General features: G+C 59.0%; 2 protein-coding genes across 5 annotated transcripts in view; one reads left to right on the top strand and one right to left on the bottom strand.

Annotated features, from left to right (window-relative positions):
* SH3GL1 (SH3 domain containing GRB2 like 1, endophilin A2) overlaps positions 1–17,021 on the top strand; it is a 30,098-nt gene extending 13,077 nt beyond the window's left edge. Inside the window, exons 1-10 of one of the 2 annotated variants that reach the window (XM_064479763.1) lie at positions 8,122–8,513; positions 11,569–11,637; positions 11,958–12,030; positions 12,859–13,002; positions 13,218–13,351; positions 13,507–13,665; positions 13,993–14,096; positions 14,742–14,866; positions 15,027–15,086; positions 15,513–17,021. In XM_064479763.1, coding sequence (XP_064335833.1) covers positions 8,334–8,513; positions 11,569–11,637; positions 11,958–12,030; positions 12,859–13,002; positions 13,218–13,351; positions 13,507–13,665; positions 13,993–14,096; positions 14,742–14,866; positions 15,027–15,086; positions 15,513–15,709 — 1,245 coding nt within the window. In that variant the 5' untranslated portion in view covers positions 8,122–8,333 and the 3' untranslated portion in view covers positions 15,710–17,021. Of the gene's footprint in view, positions 1–8,121; positions 8,514–11,568; positions 11,638–11,957; positions 12,031–12,858; positions 13,003–13,217; positions 13,352–13,506; positions 13,666–13,992; positions 14,097–14,741; positions 14,867–15,026; positions 15,087–15,512 lie in introns of those variants that run through there. The other variant, XM_031436985.2, reaches the window with a different exon arrangement.
* On the bottom strand, positions 16,972–26,385 carry MPND (MPN domain containing). Of its 3 annotated transcripts, none has more exons than XM_064479761.1 (13): positions 26,287–26,385; positions 25,927–26,189; positions 24,882–25,187; positions 22,323–22,452; positions 21,719–21,803; positions 21,419–21,515; positions 21,068–21,140; positions 20,913–20,989; positions 19,944–20,112; positions 19,788–19,858; positions 19,061–19,150; positions 18,265–18,357; positions 16,972–17,441 (listed from the first exon to the last, which is right to left on the bottom strand). In XM_064479761.1, exons 1-13 carry the CDS (start codon positions 26,291–26,293, stop codon positions 17,355–17,357), a joined length of 1,548 nt encoding a protein of 515 aa, XP_064335831.1. In that variant the 5' UTR covers positions 26,294–26,385; the 3' UTR covers positions 16,972–17,354. The 3 variants fall into 3 exon arrangements, with proteins under 3 accessions (XP_064335831.1, XP_031292841.1, XP_064335832.1); XM_031436981.2 differs by having other exon boundaries at positions 24,951–25,187; positions 26,287–26,384; XM_064479762.1 differs by lacking the exon at positions 24,882–25,187 and having other exon boundaries at positions 26,287–26,384.
* Between the last annotated feature and the right edge of the window lie 337 nt (positions 26,386–26,722).

Below are 26,722 nucleotides of genomic sequence, written 5' to 3'. Positions count from 1 at the left end.
AGCCCCTGAGAGCGCTCCTCCGGCTGTGGCCCAGGGCAGGGTCCCTGGGAACCTCTCAATCTGGCCACTCACCACCACTGGGGCACAGGCAGTAACATAAGGGGACGTGTGTGCCAGGCCTGGGTGTGTGTCCTGAGGAGGGAGAGGCCCACCCGCTCTGTCACTGCAGGGTGGATAGCAGCAGGGGACAGGAGCAGTGTGCTCTGGTGCCCCCTGGCCGCCCCCTGTTGGTCTCCTTATCTGTGTGCTGAGGTTGGGCAGTGATTCTGAGATTCCTTCCAGCTCCAGGTTCCCAAGGCTGACTTTGCAGATTAGAAGGGCAGGTGTCCCTGGACAACTAGGGTGGGGTAGAGAGAGAGGAGCGGCTGTGCAAGGTGACAGAGCACCAGCATCTGACACATGGCCATGTTTCGCGGTGCCCGTCACTAACCCTCAGGGGGCTGGTCTGCTGTGCTGAGAGCTGTTTACGGCTTCCTTCCCCTGGCTTGCCGTGTGCTGCCCCAGGATCGTGACCTGCCCAGGTGCTTCTGGTAGCCATGCCTGAAGAAGCTGGTCTCGGTGGCCCTGAGTCACCTGTTGTCAACAGCCTGGTGTCACAGGCAAGTGGTGGAGCCAGGTGAGGGTACATTCCTCAGCGCCCATTCAGCCTCTGTCTGGAGCTGTCTCACGGAGGAGCTCCATGGCCGAGCTCTGCCCTCCCCCCGGAGAGACTGGGTGTGTGGCCCCTACTGGCAACAGCCCCGGCCCATTTTCAAGCCACTTCCCTTTGGCCTTCAGAACCTGTTTGCCTGTCAGCCTTCCTTTCCTGTGTCCTGTCTTCCCAAACTGCAGACCTGTCCGCTTCACCAGGGGTTCCTGTCAATAGGAAACCACCCACTCCGGGAGTGGGGCTTCCCTGGATGCGGGTCAGCCTGGGCCCCGGCTGCTCAGGTTGTTTGCTTTGTAAATTTCCCCTTCGCTCTCCAGTGAGGGGGCCAGCTGGTGGGCAGAGTATCGCCTAACCTGAGCTTCCCATAACTGACAGAAGATAAAATTGGGGTACAGGGGTTGGGGCACTGTCATGCGGCTGGCTCCCTGGTCTGCAGCCCTCACAGTGCTTCATCGTGGGCTAGTGCAATGGGGTTAGGCCCTGTGAGGTCACGCCTCCCTCCCGTGGGTGCTCACTATCAGTTCAGCACTTCCTAGTTTCAGATGGTGTCCTGAGCATGGGTACAGCAGTGCCAGGGTTACTTACTTGAAGTTCACAGTCCAGTGGGAAGAGAGCTGTAAACAAGAGGTCTTGAGAGAGTGTGAGGGGTCAGGGACAGCCCCTTTGAGGAAGGGATGCTGGGCGAGACCAGATGGGCAGAACCCAGCTGTGGAAGGTCTGAGGACAGCGGGGCAGAGGCTCTGATGTGGGACGAGGTGGGTGCCTTTGTGGAACAGCCTGGTCCAGGGTGAGGTCCACAGGGGGCCGGCCTGAGGGAGAGGTGTTAGTAATGTGATGGGAAAGGTGGCCAGCGGCCAGGTCACTCCTGCCTGGGTAAGGAGGCAGGTGACAGAGAATCAGGAGGGCTTCCTGGTAAAGGTGGCTTCACATTAGACCTTTCAGAATGGAAGTGGTCTTAGAGATGGGGGAGACAGCATCTGTGTTCCAGGAAGCAGGGGCTCTGGATGTCAATCGGTCGGTCACCTTAGCTTGCGATTGTTGGGGTGCACGGGCCCCTCCTTGAGACTTGTGCCCAGGTGTCTCCAGCCTCTTGTGTAGTAGGCCGCAGTGACGGTGTTGGATGAAGGGTTTGTTCCGGTGCTTTCCAGAGGCCCAGCAGCTCTGGGCCTCACAGGATTTCCAAACCCCATGTCCTGTCTCTTCCTGAAGGGCTGCTCTTGCGTCAGCTCTGCCATTTACAAAAGATGAGTTTGCAAAACACCTTATCATTTTCTTGCAGATGCGTAACAGAATTTTGCTCTGCCGTCCCGCCTCTAGATCTGTGGCCAGTAGCTCCCCCGCGGTGCACCCCAGCGCTCAGTGGTGCGCAGCGGGTGTGGCCCTGCCAGCCAGGACTCCGGAGGTTTATTACCTCATTTGTTTGTGGGTTGGATGTTTCTTTTTATAAATTTTCATCTGAAATTGATTTTCCCAGTTGTGTGACATTCAGCCCTCTTGCCTCGTCCCTAAGATGAGAAGTTAAAGTGCATGGGGCCAATTTGCACCTAGGGTTTTCAGCTCCAGCAAGAGCTCCAGATGCGATTTGCTGGCATCTCAGTTGTTGGATAAAAACCCTTGGCACAGCCAGGGGCACCAGCTTGGATCAGGCCCACTTCAGAGCCACTGGTTAGCAGGCCTTGCTCCCTCCACCTCTCCAGGAGGAGGCAGAATCCTGAGTCCCCACCCCAGTCTGTTGCCTGAATTCCTCAGCCGGGCCCTGTGGCTTTACCCTTACTTTCCCCAGTAGCATTTGGGGCAGGGGCAGGCTCAGTGAGGCCTGGGGCAGGATCCATCTGAGTCTTTCTGCATTGGTGGCACCATGGCCCGGGCAGGGTTCTGCATGAGCTGTTCCCCCTTAACAGCTCTCGGTCTAGTGTGCCATTGATTTTCATAGAAAGCTCTGTAGTGTTCCAGGGGCTTTGGCTTCATGCCACCCTGGAGTGGTGGGTTTTGTGTGAGAGGCTGGAGTTCCAGAAGGCTCAGGGCACAGCTGGCCCTCCAGCGCAGGTCTTCCACCTCCAGGCCAGTGTACTCAGCACGCTGTAGGGTTAGTCCTGAGCAGTCATCCCCCATGTCACTGTCACTGTGCAGGAACAGCTGTGGCCCTCTTGACCACCTCTTCCCAGGGGCCTGGGATGTGGCCCCACACTTGCTGGAACACTTCCCCGGTCAAGCGGGAAGGGCAGGGTTTGCAGCCCAATTCTGAGCGCTGGCCTTTGCCTCCCCAGAACCCCTGACAGCCCTGGCCTGTCTCTGAAAATGAGGAAGCAAATCAGAGCTGCAGGGCAGCCTCCAGAGTGAGGTGATTTAAGACTTTCACGACTCCTGTCTGGCTTGGTGTCATGCACACACACACGCATGCACACTCAAACGCACCCACACTGCACTGCCTGGCCCTGGGCAAGGCACATCACCTCCTGGGGCCTTAATTGGCCCCTTTTATAAGGAGGAGATACCTCCCCAAAGGCCGTGGCTGGGCGAAGTGGGTGCTGAAGGTCCCAGATGGCTCTTTCCCTTCCTCTTGGGGTTTTCAAGGATGACAAAAGGGCCAGCAAGGCAGTAGATCCAAGGAATAATGTAGTCTCTGCGGTGTTTCATGGAAACATTAAAAGATGCACATTTTGTGAGCCCTCCTCGGCTCAGCAGTCCTCCTCCCCCTGCAAGCCCAAAGCGCTTCAACTCGAGCTGGCTTTCCACAGCGGAGAGAACGGGGAGCCCTCACAGTACCCAGGAGGGCCCACTTCCTCCCCCAGATCCTACGAGATTAACTGGGGGGCTGGTTAACAATGCATGAAAATGGGGAACGGTTCTGTGTGCTTCTGCTTCCCTTTGCAGCCACTCAGCATCTTAGGAGGAATCCCAGGACCAGCGATCATTAGAGTCAAGCCTGGGCCAACGCTGGGCAGGTGCGGTGGGGGGAGCCCAGAGGAAGCGGAATTAGGAGCTGTGGTGCCCTGACCCAGGCCCCCCGTCCCACCACAGAGCACTGGGAGGGCACTCAGGCCCGTGGCTTCTGGCCAGATGGGCTGCGAGGAGGAGGGGGGATCCCTGCTGTGGCCAGCCAGGCCTCCCGCGGCCGCAGCCTACACTCAGCCAGCCTTCTTCCCCCACTGGCCACGTGGAGCTCAAGCTAGGCAGGAAGTGAGTTCTTTGTCACACTGTCTCCAAGGACTGCTGCGTCATCTCGGGGAGGGGAGGTACTTTTCTCAAACAGAGACCTTAGGCTGTCTTCATGGCTTCGTTCCACTCAGCTGGGCCTGGAGCAGGAAAAGGCACCCCACATCCCCCTGTGTCTGCCCAGCCCCTCACTCTTCCTCCAGCCTTGGGTCCTTCTGAGCTGCCATACCTATGTTTTGTTAGCTGTTCTCTGGGAGGAACTGCCTGAAAGGAAGGGGCCTGGGCTCTTGGTCAGATGCACTGTGTTGGGTGATGGAAGAGCAAGACACACGGGGTCCCTGCGCCCTGGGAGCTTGCCGTCGGCTACAGGAGGAGAGCATAGGATGTGTGGCCGGCAGGTGAGGGAGACCAAGAGGAAGTCAGGCAGGATTTAGGCCAGTGCAGGGCCGACCCGCAGGGGAGGAGAGGAGCAGTCCCAACATTGCAGGGCGACAGGCCCTGACGCACAGAGGATTCTGGACTCAGCCCGCGGAGGCTGCCATGGGCTGGAGGCTGGGCAGAGCCCAGGGAGGGGAGGCCAGTGTGGAGGGGTTCCCGGGAGAAGTGAGAGAGTCCGAGCCAGGGTGGGGCAGGCCTGGTTCAGGCAAGTGGAGAGGCTTCCGGGGGTACACAGGGACCTTCGTGACAGATTGGGGCACTTAAAGCCGGTGGCACAGCCTGAGGCCCCATCAGGAAAGCAGTGTGACAGCAGCGGCGGGAGGTCTGGTGACTTTGTCGTCAGCCCGGGGCAGAAGGGGCAACTCTCTGGGTGTCTGCCCTCAAGGGGCCTCTGGGTGCCGGCACCAAGATTCCGCACAGCCTGCAGAAGCGGAGGTCAGTGCTTCAGGATGAGACCTCAGCTGCACCCCTGTTCCATCTCGGGAGTCTGTCCTCTGGCTGGCCACTGCCTGAGCAGTCACTGAGCGATCGTCCCTATCTGCCAGCACCGCCTCCTCCAGTCATTTCCTCCCGACAGCCGGTCCCTGCTTTGCTCCCGGTGCCCGTGCCGTGCCGTGAGCAGCCCAGACTTGGATTAAGCCAGGTGCGACTTTGAGAGGACTTTTCTCACGTGAGGGTTTCCCCCTCCCATTTCAGAAGCATGTGCCAGGCTGGGGAGCGGCTGCTGGGACTCACGTGCCATTCCACTCACTGCCCACCACTCTAGCCCGGGGCCCTTTTCCCGAGCCAAGCAGTCCTGAGAGGGGCGGGACACCCGGAGGCATTCGGACTGCGAGAGGCCAGGTCTGACCAAGGTCCCCAGGCTAGGCCAGGCTCCTCTCCACAGCAGCACGCTACCCCTGCCACTCCTAGCTGGGAGACCCTACACTGACTTGTCTGCAGTCTCGGGGACCTGAGGGGTTCTGCTTCTGAGCCAGTATCTCAGCTGCCAGTCCCAGCCACCCCTTCTACTGAGAGAACGCCTTGGGCTTCAAAGACACTGCCCTCTTGCTGCCAGAACTAAGTCCCAGATAAACCCCAGGCATGCCACACGGAGGGCATTTGTGGGTCCGTGTCTGCCCCTTGGGGCCGAATCTGATGGTTGTGGTGCCCGGTTTGAGGTTTCCACAGGAAAAGTAGCTTCAGAGGCCTTTCCTGCTTGATCATTCCCACTGCTTCTGTTTACAAGGCTGCTTTTAAAAAAAAGTTTAGCTTTGATCCCTAGGAGGAGAGGAAGTATGTGCCTGGAGGCATGAAGGGTACCAGCAAATTTCAGAATTCCCGGTATACAGAAGGAAGTGCTGACTTGTCAGGACACTTCCCTCTGTGGGGCTTAACAAAGGGGATGGTGACTTACTCTCCGTCAGCTCACAAATATTTACAAAAGACCTATGACAGATGAGGTCTCCCCTGCTGCCAGAGCCCTCAGGCTTCCCACTGGCCCATCTCCTTGGGCTGAGGAGTGTATTTCTACCCTTATTCCTCCTGGTCTGGTATGAAGGTACATTTCTGTACAAATGGTGTTTCTAGTGGCCTTTACTTTGGTGGCACCTCACCCCTCAGGGCGGCAGTCCAGCCCCCACGCCTCGTGGCCTTTACTCTCAGCCACGTGGGAGCACCATGCCCCTGGAATCAGAGCCACCCCTGTCAGCAAGCATTTCATACTCAAGGAACTCACAAGGGCCCAGGCTTTGGAAATCATCCTAACATAGGGGCCACTGGAGGTTTCTGGGCAGGGACAGACATGTTCAAAGCAGGAGGCTTCAGGGCGGGTGTATTGCATACATTACCTCCCCAGAAGTGCCCTTAGCTCGCCTTTCCAGAAAGAGTGTCCAGTTAGTCAAAGAGCATACCCTGTGATGTCTCTGCCAGCATGTCTGAGTTGGGGGCACGGAGTGCAAGCAGAGAAAGGAGACGTGAAAAGGCCAGCGTCTTCGTGTATCGGCCACACAGCAGACCAGCCTGGGCTCTGCCCATGACCTGGGCTCTCTGAGTCATGAGACAGAAGACCGCAATGGAAACTAGAAGGGGCTGCTCTGAAATGTTGGCAAGCAGCTCCCAGATCTTAGGAGGCCAGCAGGGAGGGGAGTCACAGTTGGCAGGGATTTAGAAGCAAATGCATCCATCCCTATGTCTGTCCCTCCCATCCCTGGGCTGTCATCCCTGTTCAGGAATTTCTCAGCCCTGCCTGTGATCATCACAGTTGCCTCTGGGGACCTCCCATGTCTGGGCGTCCTGCTCATGGGCAGTCTGCCTCCTCCCCATGGCCCTCGGTGTCCCCCACCCTTCTGGCCAGGCCCTGCGCAAGCGCCGGGCTTCACCCTTCCCTTACTGCCCAGTTCTCCAGGACCAGCCAGTCGAACAGCTCTGGGCACAGCCCCCAGTTCCTCCCTGGGTCTCCTCATCTATAAAATGGGCACACTGGTCCCTCCCTGCGTCATCATCGCATAGAGGTGACAATCGGTGGCAGGATGTGTGGGAAGCGCCCACACTGTGCCTGGCACGTTCGGTGGGCCAGGAATGGCAGCTCTTGTGTCCTGAACCCGCGTCTCACCCAGAACACCACCTGCCTGCCTGGCCAGCTCTGCCTGCTGGAACCCTGCCCTGTGGGGTCCGGCTCAGACAGCACGGGGCTCTGCAGCTCTGGGAGCCAGTCCTGCTGCCGTTTGGTGTGTCGGAACCTCCCTTGTAGCTCTTACTACTGTCGCCCTCCGAGTTGCTGTTCTCTCTGACTTCTTTTTTTTTTTTTTTTTAATATATTTTTATTGAAGTATAGTCAGTTCGTAGTTTGGTGTCAATTTCTGGGGTACAGCATAATACTTCAGTCTTATAGGAACATACATATATTTGTTTTCATATTCTTTTTCACTACAACTTACTGTGAGGTACTGAATATGGTTCTCTGTGCTGTACAGTATAAACTTGTTTCTGTCTGACTTCTTATCTCTCATCAGACAGACAGACAGACCAGGACAGCCTCTGACATGACGGTGGGCTAGCGGGCTTCCCTTGACAGCGGTCGCTGATGGAGGTCAGAAGTGCTCACACCCAGGACCCTTGGGTCACAACACCTCAGCAGGGGGGCGGTGGCCATTCACTGGCGCAGACCTGAGGATGGTTCGTGCAGGACCATGAACCAGGGTGGCTGGGCCTGGACCCCTGAGGCCCTTTCACCCCTGGGCCTGTGTCTCCATTGCCTTCTCCATGCCTTTTGTTCCCACCTGTCAGCCAGTGCCCATGAGGGGCTTCTCCCCGCTGAGCCTAGCCCTGGGCTTGGCCCTCACTGCCAAGGAGGGAGGGAGATGAGGGGGCTGCTCTGTAGCGCAGGGTGGGAAGTTTCACCCTAGCAATCACAGGCAGGCAGGGAGAAGTAAGCCAGGCAGAGGGCGGGAGGGGAAGCCAGGAGATGACAGGGGACCTCCGCTGTTAAGCTGGGAGCTGGTCACGGAGCGCAGCAAGTGGCCACCCAGAGTGTAACGGCTGAACGAGGCACGAGGATGCTGAGCAGGACGTGCAGAGCATCCATCTCGGACCACGAGGCTCCAAGCGGCCTGGCTTTTCTCTCCACTCCTGGCTCCTCTATGCCAGCTGCTTCCTGCTACATTTTTTCTCTTAAACTCTTAATTCATCAAAGCCAATCCTCCACCCAGGTCACCAAGCCTGCAAATCGGCTGTTTATTTTCCGTGTCATATTGATCAGGTTTCCCTGCCGTGATGATTCAATTACACGGCCTCTCATCGGTGTGTCCCACTTAGCAGGTTTCAGGCTGCTCCTGCAGCTGCCCCCGCGTGGCCCTGCAGACGTGCCTGCCCAGTGCGGGGCCACCATCTATCCCCCACCCCTCCCAGAGGGGCTGCCGCCCTGCCTGCTCTTGGTGCACAGCTCTTCTCTTTGTGGATTGTTCCACTGCATGTTCTCTTTCTGTCCCGCGTGTCAGACTCCTAGCTCTTCTCAAGATGGCCAAAGGTCTAGAATGCTGATGAGCGCCGTCTTTGAGAGAGCAGCCCCCTCCTCCTACTGGTCTTTATCATCAGTGCCCACGAGCTGCACATGTGGGTAGAGGTCATGCAGGTGCTCAGGGATGAAGACCCACCTCCGTTCCAGGCTCGCTCATTCCCCAGGTGCCTGGGACAAGTGCCATCATCAGACATGTGGCTCCACTGCGCATCAGTGGGAGAGCCTGAAATAGGCCGCTGTCTGCCTGTCACAGTCACCTGCCGGTGTGTTGCTGTAAGTAGGACTGTTCAGTGTCCACGTGGGAGCTGGGCCCAGGCCAACCCTTGGGGAGCAGCCCGAGTGGGTCAGCACTCGGGGAAGCACGCAGTGTGGGGGTCCTTTCACCTCCTTGCCGGCAGTGAGCACCTGTACAGTCTAAGCTACAGTGTGAACTTGGGGGACTTGGAGTTGTGGCCTCCCTCCCACCCTGGAGGTACTGCAGCCTGGATTGAGGGCAGGGCACGCTCTTCCCTCGTGCCCTGGTTAGAGGTTAGAATAATACAGGGGAATCACCAGTCAAACCAGACCTATGGTGTGAGTCCCCTGTGCAGCCTCCCCGAGAGGCCCTGCTTGAGGGAGGGGCAGCAGAGGGAGCCCCCTGCGGGGCCGGAGGTGTGCTGCCTCAAAAGCGCAGTGAAGTGCACGCTCCCTGCTGCGTCCAGTGACAAGCTAGCAATACGATAGAGCCATAGTCACAAAGGACAGACACAGGAAGGTGAGCACTCGGATGTGTCACAGAGCGGCACTCAGCGGTCACCTGCGGCTGGTCTCAGAACCACCTGTGGACCCTGTGATAGACAGGTGCCTGGCCTCCCTGGAAAAGACCCCGATCTGGGCCTTTGTGAGACACACGGTCACTGAGTGCCTCCTGGGGTCCTCGCCGCTCTGAGGTGGAAACGAAGCCAGGTGTGCTGGCGTGGAGGGCCAGGCCAGGCTCTGAGAGGCCAAGAGCAGCCTCTCAAAGATCTGAGGCCAGCTGTGCGCGGCCTCTCCTGAAGACCCTTGGCACTGTGAGCCCTGGGGAGTTAAGGGCACAGGGGTCTGCGGCCGCTCAGTAGATGCAGAGAGAAGAGTGGGCGTCAGTTCTCAGCCTGCCAGGCCCCTGCCAGGGTGGTGCCTCAGTTTACTCTCACGCAGCGTAGGAGCACCATGAGATTGTGGGGAGTTGGGGTGCAGACTGTACACACAGAGGTGTTCCTTCCACCATGGCTCTGTTGCTCTTGTCAGGCCTGAAAAGTTGTGTGCAAGGTCCTTGAGCAGGACTGAGTGTCGGGGTCCTGACCCCCCCCTCCACAGACAGGGCACCCCCACCCTCTGGCCTCACCAAGCAGTGTCCTGCCTGCGGAGTCTCCTGGGAACCCGTGTGGCTCCCAGCTCTGCCACAAATCCCCAGCCCCTCCCTGGGGCCCTGCCTGCCCCTCCCGGGGAGCCCCGCCCTCGTCACTGCGTCCCTCCTCTGATGCTCTTACTGTGGTTGGCATGTAGCTTGTTTTTTCCCCTTTACCCGTTTGGCCTTTTGTCATCCTTTCATCCACGTGTGCCAGTTCCAAGGGTTTGAGCCTTGGAGAGAAGGGAGGTGGGGCGATGGTCAGTTGAGGGGGACTAGAGCTCTGAGTTCCTGGGTGGGTGTGGGGCAAGGAGACTGCTAGGGGCCCAGATGTTCCCAGTGTGGCCCCCCAGGTGCCAGAGCAAGGATGGCCCCACATGGAGCTGCCTGTGGAGGTGTCAGGGCTCCCGGGGAGACAGAGAGGTGACACTCCTGAGGGGTCTGGAAGAAGCTGTGCGGTCTGCCCATGCCCTCTCCCCACAGAGGAAGGACGTGATCTGGCCAGCAGGGGCTGCTTCCTGGGAGCGCCCATGACCCCTACGCTGAGCAGGGTGTCTGGCCCGGAAGGTGTGGTTTTTGAGCACCGGTGCTCCAGCTGCCCTCTCTGTTCACCAGAAGTGCCTTGTCTCACGGCAGGCAGCGAATCATTTCCCTCTCTGGCAACCACCGAACGTCCTGTTTTACCGTAATCAAAAGAAGTGAAACTGTCCCATGAAATAAAATGGAACACCCCAAAAAGGTCTAGGAGAGACCAGGGTCTTTCCTTATAAAGTCAGAAACAGGAGGGAAGTCCCTGCCTGCCCTTGGAGGATCCCCCACAGGATGTGTGCGGTGGTGCAGGCCCTGAGCAGCCCTGCTTCCTCCTGTGCCCCATCCCCTCCTGGACTCCCGGGCTGCAGCCACAGTGAGAACACTGACCTGCCGGGGCACAAGGCCCCATCCCCTCTTGACCCCAGGCAGGGGGATGTGGGGATTAAGACCCACAGGCTAGGCCTGCCCTGCAGTCCCCTTGGAGGGACGAGATGCGTGGGGAGAGTAACAGCGGCCGTTGGTGTGGGCAGTATGGGTGTCTGGTGCTTACTGTGTGCCAGATGTAGCCCTGAGCTCACACTCGCGTACAGCAGCCCACGAAAGCCTGGCTACAGCTCTGTGGGTGCTCACCTGTCACCCCATTTTACAGAGGCAACAATTGAGGCCCAGTGAAGCCAGTTGCCCAAGATCACACAGGCAGAAGGTGGTGGATCAGTCGTCAAACGGCAGTGGTCTGAGCACTCCTGCTGGCTGGTGGCCCCTCATTGCTCTCAAGAGCCCTTCAGTGGCCCTGATGGGTGGGCAGAGATGGCTGCTGGCCACCAGGAAATTGCGTGAGTGTGTGTACATGCATGCACACATTCACAAGTGACTTCCGGGCAGCAGGACAGTTGGCCTGTGTGGGGCAGGTCTCTCCCTCCTGCTTGGTTCTTGTCCGACACCGTGGTCCCCATGTTTGTTCAGCCTTGGGACCTGCCCTTGGGGAATGCAGAGCCATGGTCCTTGAGACTCCTTCCCAGAGAGGCAGAGTTTCAGTGGGAAGAGGAGGCGTGCGGTTCCCTGAGTGAAGGGGCTTCAGTGAGCCTGGGCGCCTTGCCCAGAGCCAAACCATGGCACTGCCATCCAGGCATGGGCACCTCAGCCCTGTAATGGTGGGGGACACTCTTGGGCTCTGCAGCCTTATGAGGTGGGCACGGCCAGGGAAGGCTTCCAACAGGAACCCCCTGCCCTGGGTTTGAAGGAGTGTGTGGATTTAGAACGGGGGCCTCAGTTGACCCCGTTTGGCCATTGGTACCAGGTTCAGCATCCCTGAGAAGCCATTGTGGCTGTTCTGAGCCCTCGCCCTCCTCCCGCCAGCAGTGGACAGGGTGAAAAGGCATCCTGGAGTCTCCTTCTCTGAGGCTCACACTCCTCTCTCTTTCTGTCCCCCAGCTGGTCAGTGAGAAGGTTGGAGGGGCTGAAGGGACCAAGCTTGACGATGACTTCAAAGAGATGGAGAAGGTAATGGGAGATGGTGCCTGTCTGACACCTGGCAGTTACTGCCCACCATGGGGCCTGGCTTTGACAGCTGGGGGTGGGGTGTGTGGGGGAGGTGAGGTTTACTGGGAGGGCCTGGGTGGCTTGCAGGCCTCCCCCAGCCCTGGGCAGGTAGCAGTGGAGGCACAGCACAGCCAACAACAAGGAGGGGAGGCCAGCAGCCCCCAGAAGCAGCGGGTGGTTCTTGGGTGGGCTCTGAGGCAGGCAGGGAACAGGGAGCAGGGCAAGGGCTGTCCGGGGGCTTGTGGTGATTTTGAAACCCCACACATGGCCTCTCTTTACAGAAGGTGGATGTTACCAGCAAGGCTGTGACAGAAGTGTTGGCCAGAACCATCGAGTACCTGCAGCCCAACCCAGGTAGGGGTGCCCGCTAGCTGCAAGGGGTCTGCCCGCAACTCCTTAGGTCTTTGCTGTCAGGAATCTTCCAGTTACCAGAGCAGGAAGAAGGAATGTGTAGGCCCACAGAACTGAAATGCCCAGGGGTAGGGAAGTTCAGGCATGGCTGGATCCAGGCATCCAAAAGCTGTTCTCTGGGTCATGCATTTCCTTTCTGTGTTATGTGTCAGCTCTCATTCCTCATGGCAGTCCTAGCCTTAAATCACCCTTACAGCTAACAATCCCAGCAGAAAAGAGATCTTTCTCACCCCTACCTACTCATTGTACCAGTTTGTATTGGGTGCCTATCCCCAGCATGCCAGGCCCCAGCCACATGCCCGCCTTTGGAGCACGAGGTGGGGGTCTCCTAGGCTGAGGAGGAGGAAAATCCACATGCTGGTCCCTGTAGTGAAAGCCAACAGATTCAGGACACGCGGCAGCAGCAGCTGTGTCCACCCAAAGCCTGTGCTGGGACAGGCTGGAGCTGGCAGAGGTGCAAGCACGGCTTCCCCAGAGCCTGGAGGGGAGCTCCTCAGTCAGAGCCGTGCTCCGGAGCAAGGGGCCCGGGGGGTGTCGGGGAGCTGGCCCCCTCCCCTGCTCACTGCTCATGCTCCTTCATGAGGACAAGAGCAGAGGAGGCGAGTCTGCTTGGGAGGCCCTTCCCACATTCTGGTTCCTTGGGTCAAGGCAGTGCTTTAGAGATAAACGGGCGCGTGGGCAAAGGGGGTCAGCCTGCGGTGCTGGCTGAGGGCAGGCCTGGCGACTCCTCTAGAAACCACCCTCACGCCCGCCCGGCCCATCCCATTCCAGCCTCTCGGGCCAAGCTGACGATGCTCAACACGGTGTCTAAGATCCGCGGGCAGGTGAAGAACCCCGGCTACCCGCAGTCGGAGGGCTTGCTGGGCGAGTGCATGATCCGCCACGGGAAGGAGCTGGGCGGCGAGTCCAACTTCGGTGAGGCCGAGGGAGGGGCAGGGGCGGAGAGAGGGGGGCCGGAGTATCTGTACCACCAGCAGGAGTGAGCACCCGGCTGCTGTGGGCCTGGGTCACACCTCAGGGTCCCTTTTTTGTTCTTAGTTCTAGCATTCAGGACCTTGGCTATGGGGTGTGTCTCGGCCCCATAGGCCAAGGCCTCTGACAGCTTCCTCCCCGACCCCTCCTCTCTCCAGGCGATGCCCTGCTGGATGCTGGGGAGTCCATGAAGCGCCTGGCTGAGGTGAAGGACTCCCTGGACATAGAGGTCAAGCAGAACTTCATTGACCCCCTCCAGAACCTGTGTGACAAGGACCTGAAGGAGATCCAGGTACCCCGGGCTGCTCCTGGCCACGTTCACGCCCCCCCCTCCCCCAGTACAGCCCAGCCTGGGCCAGGTTTCCCAGTGGAAAGGGCTGTGGGGCATCAGGGCGGCCTTCCAGGAGGCACCAGGCATGTGGTGTGACACTCGTCCCTGCCCCCCAGCACCACCTGAAGAAGCTGGAGGGCCGCCGCTTGGACTTCGACTACAAGAAGAAGCGGCAGGGCAAGATCCCCGACGAGGAGCTGCGTCAGGCCATGGAGAAGTTCGAGGAGTCCAAGGAGGTGGCTGAGACCAGCATGCACAACCTCCTGGAGACCGACGTACGTGCACAGCCTCCCTGCCTGCACCCACCACCCCAGGGAGCCCCTGAAACACGGAGCCCAGCTGTGGTGCCAGCCTCCCGGGGCCGATGGGCAGGAAGGAAAGGAGGGGGAGACAGGAGGGCCAGAGTAGGGCAGTGACCAGCCCACTGAGGTTTCGGGGTCTTCTCTGGCTTCTTACCCTCCTCCAGCCTCAGCTCAAGGGTCATGTGGACAGGAGGGGGCTGGGCCTCTGTGTCTGAAACAGTCTAGGAAGGCTTCCTACGGGGGTGGCCTAGAGATAGGTGTCAGGAGGGCAGCTCTGCAGCCCTGGCTGGTCCTTTACAGATCGAGCAGGTGAGTCAGCTCTCTGCCCTGGTGGATGCCCAGCTGGACTACCACCGGCAGGCTGTGCAGATCCTGGACGAGCTGGCTGACAAACTCAAGCGGAGGTGAGCCCCACCCCCACCCCCTACCTGGGCCTTCCCCATGGGAGCTCCAGCCTTCTCTGCTGGCCAGGAGGCTGGGTGTGTGGCTGCCTGGGCCGGCCCTTCAGAGCCTGTGAGATGTCCCTGCCCCCAGACAGCCCAGCCCTGCTGTGAGCTCAGTCCAGGGCAGTGTGGTTGCCCCCTTTCCAGAAAGGGCCGCCGGGCTGCACAAGTAGGGGTTGGGGTCCCAGGAGGGAGCAAGACCACATCCTCATGGTCCCTAGAGGAGAGGCTTGAGGTGTCCTGAGGGAGGGTTTGTCTAGGACTGGTGCCTGGGGGTCCTCTCTCCGAGGGCTCTCTGGGAGTCAGGCAGCACTCAGGGTCTGAACAGGGAAGCTCTGGTTGGTAGTGGATTCCCAGTTGCGGGGTGGGTGTCTGTTGGGCACCAGTTCCCCGGCTGCCACCACCAAGGGCACTTCAGGATTTAGTAGAACCCAACCATTTGGCATTCTCGGAGAAATGGCTGGGGTCCCCCCAGGATCCCCCTGGTGTCCCCCTAATTCCTGCATGCTTCCCTGGGTCCTGGGGTGGCAGCACTAACAGCTGGGGGTTCCCTGACCCTGACACATGGGGGCTCAGGACTGCTCACCTGCTTCCTTCCACACGCAGGATGAGGGAAGCCTCTTCACGCCCCAAGCGGGAGTACAAACCCAGGCCGCGGGAGCCCTTGGACCTCGGGGAGCCCGAGCAGTCCAACGGGGGCTTCCCTTGCACTGTGGCTCCCAAAATCTCAGGTAACAATTGGGAGGGGTTTGCTGTGTCCTAGGCCCCTTCAGGGGCACCTGCCATCCATCCAGACCACAGGGCGAGTTCTCTTCTAGAGGGACCTCCAGGGGTGGGCACCAGGCCCCACCCTGTGTTCTCAGCCCACCTCTGTGCTTTGTCTGCAAGCAGATTCATCATCTTTCCGATCTTCCAACAAGCCCGTCCGGACCCCCAGCAGCAGGAGCATGCGTGAGTGTCCCCCGCAGGCACAGGCCCTGCTCCCAGTTTAATGCCGCCTTCTCATCTGCTCTGGAAGGGTCTTTCTGCTCCCCGTCTCCAGTAGGAGTGGAGCTGGGGCCTGGGCCTCCCTCTGCTCTGAATGGCACCCTGAGGACCATGCAGTTCTGGTCACCCTGTCATCCTGATGCTATCAGGCGTCCCCAGCTCTTCTCAGGAGCATCTTGGTGACCACTCACAGAGCCCTTTAACCCCTGCTTGTCACTTACTCCTTCTGACAGCCGAGGGGAGCCAGAGAGGAGGGAGTGGGTCTCCTTTGGGGGAAACTGAGAAGCAGTGAGTTGGCCGGACCGGGGCCGGGCAGGAGGGGAAGTGGTGTCACCCTGCACACCCGCAGGGGCAGGTGACAGCCAGACCTTACCCCTGCCCTACCCCCAGCGCCCCTGGACCAGCCCAGTTGCAAGGCCCTGTATGACTTTGAGCCTGAGAACGATGGGGAGCTGGGCTTCCACGAGGGCGACATCATCACGCTGACCAACCAGATCGACGAGAACTGGTACGAGGGCATGCTGCACGGCCAGTCCGGCTTCTTCCCCCTCAGCTACGTGCAGGTGCTGGTGCCGCTGCCCCAGTGACCACGCCTGAGCCACGCGTCGGCCCGCCCGCCTGCCCCTCCGTCCAGACCTCTGCATGCCACCGGCCCCGCAGCGAGGGCAGTGCTCACAGCCTGCGGGCGGCCAGCTCCTGGGGCCGAGGGGAGGAGGCAGAGCCCAGAGGGACAGCAGGGGTCCCGTTTACACTAGCGCCACCCCCAGTGGTGGGGGGCTCCCTTCCCCACTCCATGTGGCCCTCTTGAGGGCTGGGCAGTGTTCCTCCTTCCTGCTGCTCACCAGTTCTGCCCCGCCAGCCCAGCCCACTAAGGGCTCACACTAAGGTGCTCTTAGAAACACTAACTTCCTCCCGCCCCCTCTAGGGACTGGTAACTGCAGGTGGGCCCCTTCAACACTTGTGTGCATGCGCGCGTGCAAACACACACACCCCCACGCCCTATCCTCTCCCACCTCCCTCCTGCCACTTTGCTGGGAGACCTGCCCTCAACAGGATAGGATTGAACATCTGTGTAACGGGGTGGTCTGAGTGGTCTGGGTCGCGGCTAAGAGACTCACCACCCTTCTCTTAAATTCCCCCAGGACACTCCTTCACAGCTCCCTCCGGGGCTCCCCAAGCCCTGCATACCTGCAGATGCCACCTCCCTGGGAGGGCCTCACCTCTTCCCTCCAGCTGGGGGCTTGGGGAGAGATGAGCCTGGGGTCCTCAGGTGCCGAGTCCCCTAAAGACAGGCCTTCTCCCCCGCACCACCTGGGTGGCCATGCTTCCCTCCTGCAGGGCAGTGAGCCCCACACCCATGCCCGCTGCACCACCCCCAGCCAAGCACATGGAGTGTGTCTCTCTGGCACAAGCTGCCACCACCAGCACACACACACACACACGCCACACATGGGACCACGGCAGTCCAGACTCCACTCTGCGGAAGGTCAAGCACAAAGACTTTGATAAGTGAATGTTCGCAGACCCCTGGCTACTGGGGCCCCCTTGGTTGGGGGTCACGGGCCCTTCCCTGTCTGAAGCCGGCCACCATACCCTTTGGACAGTGGCCCAGACTGTCTCCTCCAGACCAAGGTAGGCAGCTGCCCAGACCAGCAGGGCCCCAGCCCTGCACTCACTTCCCCTCTTGCCTCATCTAAAAGTTGGCTAAACAGGGGACCCTAGTTCACATTCCCCTCCTCCGGTGACTCGGTAAAGTCCCCAACATCACCAGGCCCTCCCCGCTTCTCTCCAAGGCCCCCTGGTCGCCAGTACTTGGAGGAGGAACAGACATCACAGCCTAGGGCAGATCAAAATGTAATCCTGATTTTTTTTAAAAAGTATTAAATGTCTCTTTCTACAGCCTTTTGCCTGGTTGTGGTGCAGGGCGGGCCCTCCCGAGGGTCTCCAACGAGGGCACGAGGCGCCCATACAGGCCTGGGAGGGACGGCCGTCGTTGCCAGTCACTGGTGCGGGCGGGGAGAGCCCCCCACCCCGCTGGCCGTGGCTGCCCGAGTGACGTCCCTCCTGCACCTGTGACGCACGCACCTGGGCTGCTTGTTTCTCTCCTTTATTACGCGAGCCCCTGCTGCCAGGCAGCTCAGGCATGCAGGGACAGGGCGGCACAGCCGCAGGCAGAGCCCGGGGCCCGTTCCCCTCGCCCTGGGCCGCCCCGGTCCTTGGAGGCTGGCGCCCTCAGCTCCCCTGCTTGAGGACGCTGTAAACCTGCTCCAGCACGTGGCACAGGCCCTGGTCCTTGGGCATCCTGCTGGCCAGGGAGATCTGAAACAGGCAGGCCTGCCTCAGGGTGGCGCGGGCGCTTCTGCCCTGGAGGCCCTGCGCTGCAGCCTGGCAGAGGGGTTCTCGGCTGTATCCCTAAAGCCGTGCCTTCCTCTTAGGCACATTTCATCTCGAAGGCCCCGGATGTCATTGTTTGGGAGGTAGGGGTTCTTCCACACAATCCAAATCCTCCTTACTGCCCCCTTGCATGCCAGGGCCACCCCCACCCCTCCCACCCAGTGCCAGGGTGGGAGGTGACCAGTGGCAGCTTTAAGCCCTGGTCGCTGTCAAGTCTAACAAAACAAGCAAGCGTGTGAAATTCTGTTTTTCTGTAAAGGGGAGTGGGGAGTATCTTCTGAGAATGACTCTCAGGCAGGAGATAAGGAGACGCACTGAAGAGGCTGCCAAGCCCTCTTGACATATCCCACCGACCAGCCGTAGGGCCGGTGAGCCAGGCAAGCTTGCTCCTGCACCAGCCGCTCTGCTCAGTTCAGCTCTGCTGGTGCGTAAGGCTCGGGATTGGATCAGACTGCCTTCTGCACCCCAGCGTGTGGCCCGGGGAGAAGGGGGGCCCAGCACAGCTTCTCCAGGTGGGATGTCCCCAGGCCACGGGGTATGTGGGGCTTTTACCTTTTCATCTGCATTTGGATGGTGACCTCTACTGCTGTCACCGCCCATGTGTGATAAAACACGACTCTCTGTTCATTTCTAAAGTATTTTTGCACAGGACCACTTAAGAAGTCACTATTTCTCATACTGCCCATGGATATAGACTTGGGGGCTCCCCAAGATCATCTTTTCAGGGAGGGGTTTGCATGAGTCTCACCTTCAGCTTGTCGAGGTAGGTGTGCTCCTGGTTCCAGGGCTCCTGGAACCTGACAAGGTCAGGGGCGCTCTTGTAGAACTCCACCAGCAGCATCTGTGGGTCGGGGTGGGCGCAGATGAGAGCCCGGGCTCCCGCCCTGCCCAGGCCCGGCGCCAGGGGGCAGCAGCAAGTGGGACAGGCACTGCTCTGCCCCTCCGTGGCCTCTAGGCATTGCCCGGAGGTAAACCGCCAAGCAGCACCACCCCCACCAAGGAGAAATAACGGAGCTTGGTAGGAGGGCCCCCGGAGGAGACTGAACCCTGCCAGGGGAAGGCGGCCCACTGAATGTGATTCTTTACACCCACACAGCCCTGACACCACTCCCTGGTTTAACCTCATCCCGAGAGTAAAATCCCTGAAATCACAGGTGTGACCAACTAGCTCAATCTGTTTAAATGCCTGTTTAACAGCAGGAATTAAAAACCTTCACCCAGGTAACACCTGAGGTTCACGTGTCCCCTCATGGAGAATCAGTGGCAGGTGCAGAGAGCCAAGGCGTGAGCATTGCTGGCATGCTCCAGAACAGCCAGGAAGGCGTGGGAGGGGGAGGTGGGAGGGGCTCGGGCAAGGGTCTGGGACCTACTCTTAGAGCCCTTGATTTTCAGCAGTGGAAGAGGAGCCTGCCCTGGGTCCCGATGTGGCGCATCCAGCCACAGATTCCTGAGTCATACGAGCCGGGGTCTGTCCAGCTGGGCACCCTCAGCCCCCATCTGCTCCTCCCGGGGCCCCCACCCACTCCGCCCAGGAGTGAGCTCACCATCTCATGAAGGACGTCATTAGTCAGGAAGCTGTCCTGGACGTAGGCCATTTCCACGTCCATGGGGATGCCATAGTCACTGGGTCTTTGCTGGCAGGGACACGAGCCAGTCAGCGCTAACCACCCCCAACCCCCACCCCAAGACAGCAGTGGACATTGGGAAGTGCGCTAGGCTAGGAATCAGAGAATGGATACTTCAGGCCTGGGTCTGCACTAGGATCAGATTCAGAGCCTTATGGCCCTTCGGGGAACCTGGCAGTGCGGCTAGAGAAGCTGGGTGGCATTCCCCACCACCACACACGCAGGAGTAGCCGTGGCTCAGCAATTCCTTGACAAAGCTGCTTTTCTGGGGGGAGGGCGGGTAATTGGGTTGGTTGGTTGGTTGGTTTTAATGGGGATTGAACTCAACCACTGAGCTATACTCTCTCCCGCCTCCCCCAAAGCTTATCTCTGATCCCAATACGGACTTAGGGAATGAAACCAAACAAGGCTTAGGAAGGAGACGATCTTGGTAGCAAAAGCAGCATGCTACGGGTGCAGCCCCCACCTTTCCAACACCCTTCACACCCAGGCCCTCGCAGGAACCTCCGCGATTATGTTTGGAGAGAAACTGAGACCCCAGCTCCGCAAATGAGTCCGGAACCAGACTCTAGGCTGTGTGCTGCCCACGAGCCTCCTGGCCCCGCCCACGCCGCCCGGCCCGGCCTCCCCCAGCAGCCCCGCCTACCTCAGGGGGCGGCATCACCCAGAAGGGCGAGATCTTGGACTCTGGCCCCGGGTTGCCAGAGTAGTAAGGGGCTGAGGGGAGGAGAAAGAAGGGGCTGAGCCTGGCGGGGTTTGGTGGTCGGCAGGGCCCCACGCCCGCGCCTTTCATGGGACTCACAGCAGAGCAGGGCGAGGCAGGGCTGAAAGCCGTTGCTGGAGCCCTGCAGCCGCAGCTGGTAGTCCATCTGTGCGTCGATGTCCTGCAGCGACGGCAGCGCCGGGCTGTGCGGGTGGCTGTGGTACCAGCCCACCAGGGACAGGCCCCGCAGAAGCAGGCTCTGGTAGATCTAGGGGCAGAGACGCGGCTAGGGCCAGCTCGGGACCGAGGCTCTACCAGCCCTAGGGCACTCACACCACTCCCGCAGCCAGCGTGCCTGGCACCCATCCAGCCCCACGTGTGGCCAACATTTAATGAGCGCCTGCTGGGTACCAGGCCTGAGGACACAGCAGTGACAGAGACAGATCCTGCCCACCTTCACGAGTCCAACAAATACATTGGAAAGAAAAAAAAAAAAAAGATGCACCTATCATAAATCAAAGGCAAAAGGTTATTTTGCTCACTGCTGTATCCCCAGCGCAAGGAGCAGTGCCTGGCACACAGTAGGCACTCAGCAGTTAAATGAAGAGATAGGGCAGGCATTCCTGGGTGCAGAGCGAGTAGAGGCAAGTGAAAAGAAGAGGTGGGAGGAGAAACGTGCGCGCTGAATAAACAACTGTTCTCCAGTCCCCGCCTGCCTTCTGCGGGGACACAGAAGGTGGGTCTAGAGCGCTTAGCACAGTGCCAGGTGCCTAGTAAGCACCATTATGAAAATATTAAGAACGTCAGCTAATATTTATCGGGCCTTTACCAGGTGCCAGGCAGGTGTGGAAACCGAGGCTCAGAAAACAAGAGGCCCGCACTGGCGCAGAGGAAGTAGGACCATGGGGGTCACAGGTGCGGGGACTGGCGCTCACACACGGCACTCACTCACTCTCATTTGCATCCTTGCTGAGTGGTGACACTGCGCTAGCCGCGGGTACGTGGTAGCCAACAGCTGTGTCCCCACCAGCCCTCCACAGAACGCCCTGTCACCGTGCGCTCCCTCACCTCCTCTTCGATGGTGGCTGCCGTATCGGCGTCCCCCAGCCGACTCCGACAGGGGAAGGCTCTCAGCACCGTGAGCACTGCGCGGAGGTGGGAGAAGGCGTGGACATCGATCCCAGCCCCAAACACCCCCTTGCCCATGGGGCCCAAATACCCACTCTGACTGTTGATGTCCCAGCGGCCCCCCAGGTACCCCACGACCTGGCTGCGAGTCAGGTGGCTGTGGAAGTCCTGGGGAGGGGAGGGACATCGGAAGACCCACTCAGGCTTTGCCTGGCCCCAATGCCAACTGGGGGCCAGGGCCCTTGCATTGTGTGGGAGTCAGCCCACCCCCCTCCTCCTTTGTTTAAACATTGAGTGCTACTGTTTACTGGTAGTGAACAGAGCAGACAAGATCCCTGCCCTTGTGGAGCTGACCTTCCAGGGACACTCTCCCTGAGGACCCCACCGCCCTGCCCAGGTCTGGGAGCCCTGGCTCAGAAGGGACAAGGTGGGAGCTGGGAACGCACCAGCAGGAGCAGCACGTTGCTGGAGATGGCCACATTGAATGGCTGGAACTTGTTGATAGCTGCGAAGGATGTTACTTCCACAAGGGTGTGAGGGTTCCTACAGGAGCCAGGAGGGTCCCACAGCCTCAGGAACACCCAGGCCCTTCCCTCATTCCCAGACTGGCTCCCCAGCCCCGCAAGGCCAGCTGTGAGGTCTGAGGTCTTATCTCCACCCTACCCCTGCTCTTGTGCCCCCCCCACACCCGCAAGAGCTCACAAGATGGGGATGGGGTAGGGGGGTGGGCATGGGGTGCATCTGACCTGGCAGAGTCCCGACTTCCCAGCATGCAGTAGCGCACTGGCACACGTGTCTTGTTTTCCACCCGTTTCCCTGGGGGCGTGGCCTCTGCGGGATCGAGAGGAGGGTGGGGGGCACAGGTAAGAAAAAAGACAGTGTCAGTGTCTCCCTAGCCAGGAACTGGAAAACGAAGACCAGGCAGCCCAAGAAAGAAAAAACTCCAGGGGCAGCCTTAAAAATCAGGCAGCTGGACTGGGAAATCAGGAGGCAAGTTAACAAACTGGGCAGAAGAGATTTAAAGATCAAATGAAAGACTCAGGAAATGAGGTGATGATCAGGCAGCAGGGGCAGAAATCAGGCAACAGAGCAAAGAAACCTACAGGGGGGCAAGGAAATCAGTAAGCATGATGAAGAAATTGGGCCCCAGATAAAGAAATAGGGCAGTGGGACCAAGAAATTTAGCATTCAAGCTTAAGAAGTAAGGCAGAGTGTGAAATTAGGGCTGCGGGGCCAGGAGTCAGCCAGGTTTCTTGGGGGCTGTAAGGAAAAGAAAAGCCAGATTTGCCCCCAGCCCCCTAAGTTCTGTCCCCCTCGCGCCCTGCGTCCTCCGTTTCCCACACATCTCACCCCGGTGGACAGGCTCAGAGAGGCCCTTCGCCTGTGGTCTCCGACTCTTGTCCTCTGCTGAGACTCCTGTCAGAACCTCTTCCTCCTCTTCCTCCAGCAGCTCCTCCTCCTCCCCTTCGCTGGCCGGGCTCTGGCGGGGTTGGGGTTAGGGGGACAGTGACCAGACTTTCAGCTGGATGCTCCCGATCGTCCCCTCACGTTCCACCGGAACCTTTGCTTTGCCTGAGCCTTAGGTCCCTGCCGTTGCCCGAGGTGCCCACCAGAGGGAGCGAGTGAGCAGAGGCGGTCTAGGCTCTGAGGCAGTCTCGCAGGTTGGAATCCTGCCTCTGCTATACAAACTGACTTTGGGCTCTATTCTCATCTGTAACAGGGCACAATGACCTCCAGCCCCACAGGGGTGGCCTAAGGGGTGGCCGAATGAGTGTGCAAAGCATTTAATATATGCCGTTGCTCCATTCATCCAGCAAGCAAGAGCTTTGCGTGGATTACTTTACCAGATTCTCTCAGTAACATCTCCTCTTGCTCTCTCCTAAACTGCCCTTGCTGGGATGACCTCTCAGTGTCCAAACCCAATGGCTACATCTCAGTCTCTGTCCCCCACCTCCTCTCAGCAGCATCTGACCCGACTAGTCCCCCTCCTCCTGGGAACTCCTCAGGGACCCCTGCACTCACCTGGCTTTCCTCCCCACTCTCCTTCATTGGCCCAGGGCTGGGTCCTGGGGCCTCTTTCCTCCCCAACCCACACCCTTCCCAGGTGGCCTTGTCTCTTGGGGTTCAAACGCCATCTACCCCCAAGACAACTGCCCACAGTCCTGACTCCAGCCTTGGGCCTCCCCTGAGCTCCTGACTTGGGGTCCAGCTACCCCTTGACATCTCCAGGCAGGGGTCTCACGGGGGTCTCACACTCAACATGGCCACCCTGCACCCGACCATCCCCTCAAACCTGCTTTATCCGAATAACTAAATCTCTGATGTGGGCAACCCCATCTACCCAATTGCTCAGAACAAAACATCTCCTAATGCCAACTTCATACCCATCAGCAAGTCCGGTCAGATCCACTTTCAGAATTAACCAGAAGCTACCCACTTCCTCCCCACTCAGTGGCTGATCTGGTCGACCCCATCATCACCCACCTGGACCGGCGCAGTCACCTGCACCCTGATTCCCTGGCTCCTGCTCTCGCCACCCCTCTAAAGTCTGTCCTCCCTACAACAGCCACCAGAAGGCGCTTGTGAGCACCTGAGTCCAGTCCTGTTCCTTCTCTACCCACAGTCCTCTAGGGCTCCCACTTCCCTCAGGGTAGAAGCCTAAGTCCTTCCCAAGGCCCCCAGGGCCCTGCCCAATCTGCCCCGTCCCCTCCCTGTCCTCACCTCCTACCACTCTTCCCCTTGCTCACTCTGTTCCAGCCACACTGGCCTCCTCACTATGCCTTCAGTATGTCAGACACATGCCAGCCTCAGGGCCTTTGCATGTACTGTTTTCCAGAAATCCTCATGGCTCCCTTTCTCTCCTCCTTCAATACTCTGATCAAATGTCACCTTCTCAGTGAGGCCTTCCTTGACCACCTTATTCCTCTCACCACTCCCATCCCCTGCTCCTGCTCCCTTCTTCCAACATACTATAAGAGGGTTTTACTTATTTTGTTTGTCTCACTCTTCATGAAAGCAGGGATTTTTTTCTCATTTTGCTCACTTCTTTATCGTTATCACCTAAAAGAGGGCCTAGCACCCTATTGGCATTGACTAAATACTTGCTGAATTAATAGCCCTATGGCATGGTGCAAAAGTTGGTTTTATGAGTCGACTTGGCTAGGCTCTAGTACCCAGTTATTTAATCAAACACTAGTCCAGGTGTTGCTGTGAAGGCATTGGGTAGATGTGGTTCACATTACAATGAGTTGACTTTCAATAAAGTTTATCCTTGATAATGTCGGTGAGCCTCATCCAATCAGTTGAAAGGCCTTATAAGCAAAAACTGAGGTTTCCTGGAAAATAAGGAATTCTGCCTTTTAAAGACTGCAGCATTAACTCCTGCCTAAGTTTCCAGCCTGCCAGTGGTCCTACAGATATCAGACTTAGGAGCCAGATATAGATCCACAGATGGATGGACAGAGAGAGGGAGAGGGGGAGGGAGAGGGGGGCAGAGGGGAGGGGGGAGGGAGAGGGAGGGAGAGGGAGGGAGAGGGAGGGAGAGGGAGGGAGAGATCTCTGATACACATGGGTACCATTATAATCTCTGTTTTACATATGACTAAGACTAGGAACCCAGAGAGGTTCCTTGGCCAAGTTCACCCAGCTGGTGAACATTTAAGGAATATCTGTTTCTACCATGGCATTCAAGACCCTCCCAGATCTGATCCCTGCCAACGTCTCCAGCCCCCTCAGCTGCCAAGGCATCTGAACCTCCAGCTGCATCAGCTAATAATGGTTCCCTAAGCAGCATGTGTTGCTTCAGGCCTACATGGCTTTGCATATGCCATTCCCTCCTCTGGAAAGCTCTTCCCTTCATCTTTCTCTGACAAACTCCAGTTCATCCCTCAAGTCCCCAGCTCCAACAACCTCTCTCTGCGCACTCCTTGTCCGACAGTGAGTCAGGGAGGGCTTGCTGATGGAGGCTGAAGGACGCACCTCATCGGTGGCAGCTGCAGGCACATGGAGCTGGTTTCGCCGGAGCCAGGCCGCCTTGTACTTGTCCAGTTTCTGGCCCTTATACTTGACAGAGGCCCAGCCACAGCCAGACTTCTTGGCTGGGTTCACCAGCTTCTTGCAATGGGTGGCCCAGGCACTGGGTGAGTTGAACACCTGGCCCGTTTCCTGCCACACGATCCTCCCATCTGGCTGCAGGTCTCCCAAGAACTTTTTCCCCTGCAGTGACAGTGGGTTGGATGAGCCCAGGATCTGGTACCCATCAAGACCCCTCCTCCAGGAAGACTTCCTTGACCCCATGGTGCTCCCTGGGGCTTGGCACCCACTTCCCACTACAGCACCCCTTCCAGGAAGCCTTCCAGCCTCCCAGTGCCTGTATGTCCGTGATCACAGTCCTGATCAGCCCAGATTGAAATTGTCCAGTTATGGGTATGTCCCTCCTCCCTTCACTGGACTGTGAGCCCCAAAGGTCTGTCTTGATATCTGCTGTGTCCCTAACAGCCACCACAGCCTGGCACACAGCAGGTGCTCAATTTATAAATTGCTCCCACTCACAAAGAGCATGGTAACAGTAATAGTAATAATAGCAAACACCTGTAAAGCACTTACTGTGCAGCAGGCATGCTGCTGAGCACTTTATTCAATGAATCCTCATACAACCCAGCGGGGGAAAAGAAAATCTCATTTTGCAGATGGGGAACCTAGTACAGAGGGAGAAAGAGGTCACACAGCCAGGAAGGCAGTAGTGTCCTCTGTGAGCCTCAGTTTCTCATTTGTGGAATGGGGTGTTTGATGAACAATGTTCTCCCGCCCAGAAGGGCTCGTGCTAGATCTGGATGGTCCATGCCTCAGTTTCCCCTCCCCACACCGTTGCTCCGCCTGCGGCAATGGAACACCCTGGACTCCAGTTTCCCCTTTTCGCCCCAGCTGGGATGGGATGGGGCTGGGGGGCGCTCACCAGATAGTAGATTGACAGCACCCCGGCGCCGGGCTCCAGCAGCGCGTCTTTAAGGAGCACCCGCAGCGTGACCGCGCGCCTGGTGAGCGCGCCCCCAGGCCCGCTGCAACAAGCCGTCCCGGCCCCGCCGCCGCCACCTCCACCGCCGCCGCGCGCGCCGCCTGCTGCCCCTGGCCGCTCGGAGTCCTCGGCCTCCGCTTCATCCTCGTCCTCATCGGGCGCATCCTCGCCTGCGCCCCCAGCTGGGGACAGCGGCTCTGGAGCTGCGGGCAGCGACAGGCTGCAGCGGGGCCGAGAGGCCTCAGCGGATCCAGCCACCCCGCCCCGAGCCACGCCGGCCCCCCGCCAAGCCCGACTTACCTGCCATGGCCGCTCCGCCCCGCGCCCCGAGCCCTGTGCGCCTCCGGCTCTTTCTTCCCGGCACGTGACGAAACTCCGCCCCGAACGGGGAGCGCCCCAGCCATTGGTCACCGCCGGTGGGCGGGTTGGGGCTCGGCCCTCTGGAGCAAACGGGAAAACCGAGGCACTCTGCCTGCGCGCGCGGGAGAGGGAGTTGAGCCTTCAGCCCTCCAGGACCATTAGGAAAACTGAGGCCCGAGGCCACCTAAAATGGGAGGGGGGTGGTAACCCAGAGCTCATGGTGCAATTGGGGAAACTGAGGCCGGAGACTTCCACTTTCAGAGAACTAATGACTCCACCAGAGGACATAGCCTACTCGATTGTGGACTGGGGGGCCCAGTCCACTACGACGAGCGGGGAAATTGAGTTCCGCGGCCAGCCCTCTTGAGAGACTCAC

This window comes from Camelus dromedarius, chromosome 27 (genome assembly GCF_036321535.1).
Source record: "Camelus dromedarius isolate mCamDro1 chromosome 27, mCamDro1.pat, whole genome shotgun sequence".
NCBI classification, from domain to species: domain Eukaryota; kingdom Metazoa; phylum Chordata; class Mammalia; order Artiodactyla; family Camelidae; genus Camelus; species Camelus dromedarius.
The sequence above is the reverse complement of the archived record's forward strand: the minus strand, read 5'-3'. Positions and strand labels throughout refer to the sequence as shown.

Excerpts from the sequence above, each read along its gene's own strand:
- MPND (XM_064479761.1), bottom strand. Across the intron at positions 22,453-24,881 it reads CAAGGAGTGCGCAGAGAGAG|AGCCCGGCCAGCGAAGGGGA; the intron begins GTTGTTGGAGCT and ends CAACCCCGCCAG. Across the intron at positions 21,804-22,322 it reads CTCTGAGCCTGTCCACCGGG|AGGCCACGCCCCCAGGGAAA; the intron begins GTGAGATGTGTG and ends TCGATCCCGCAG.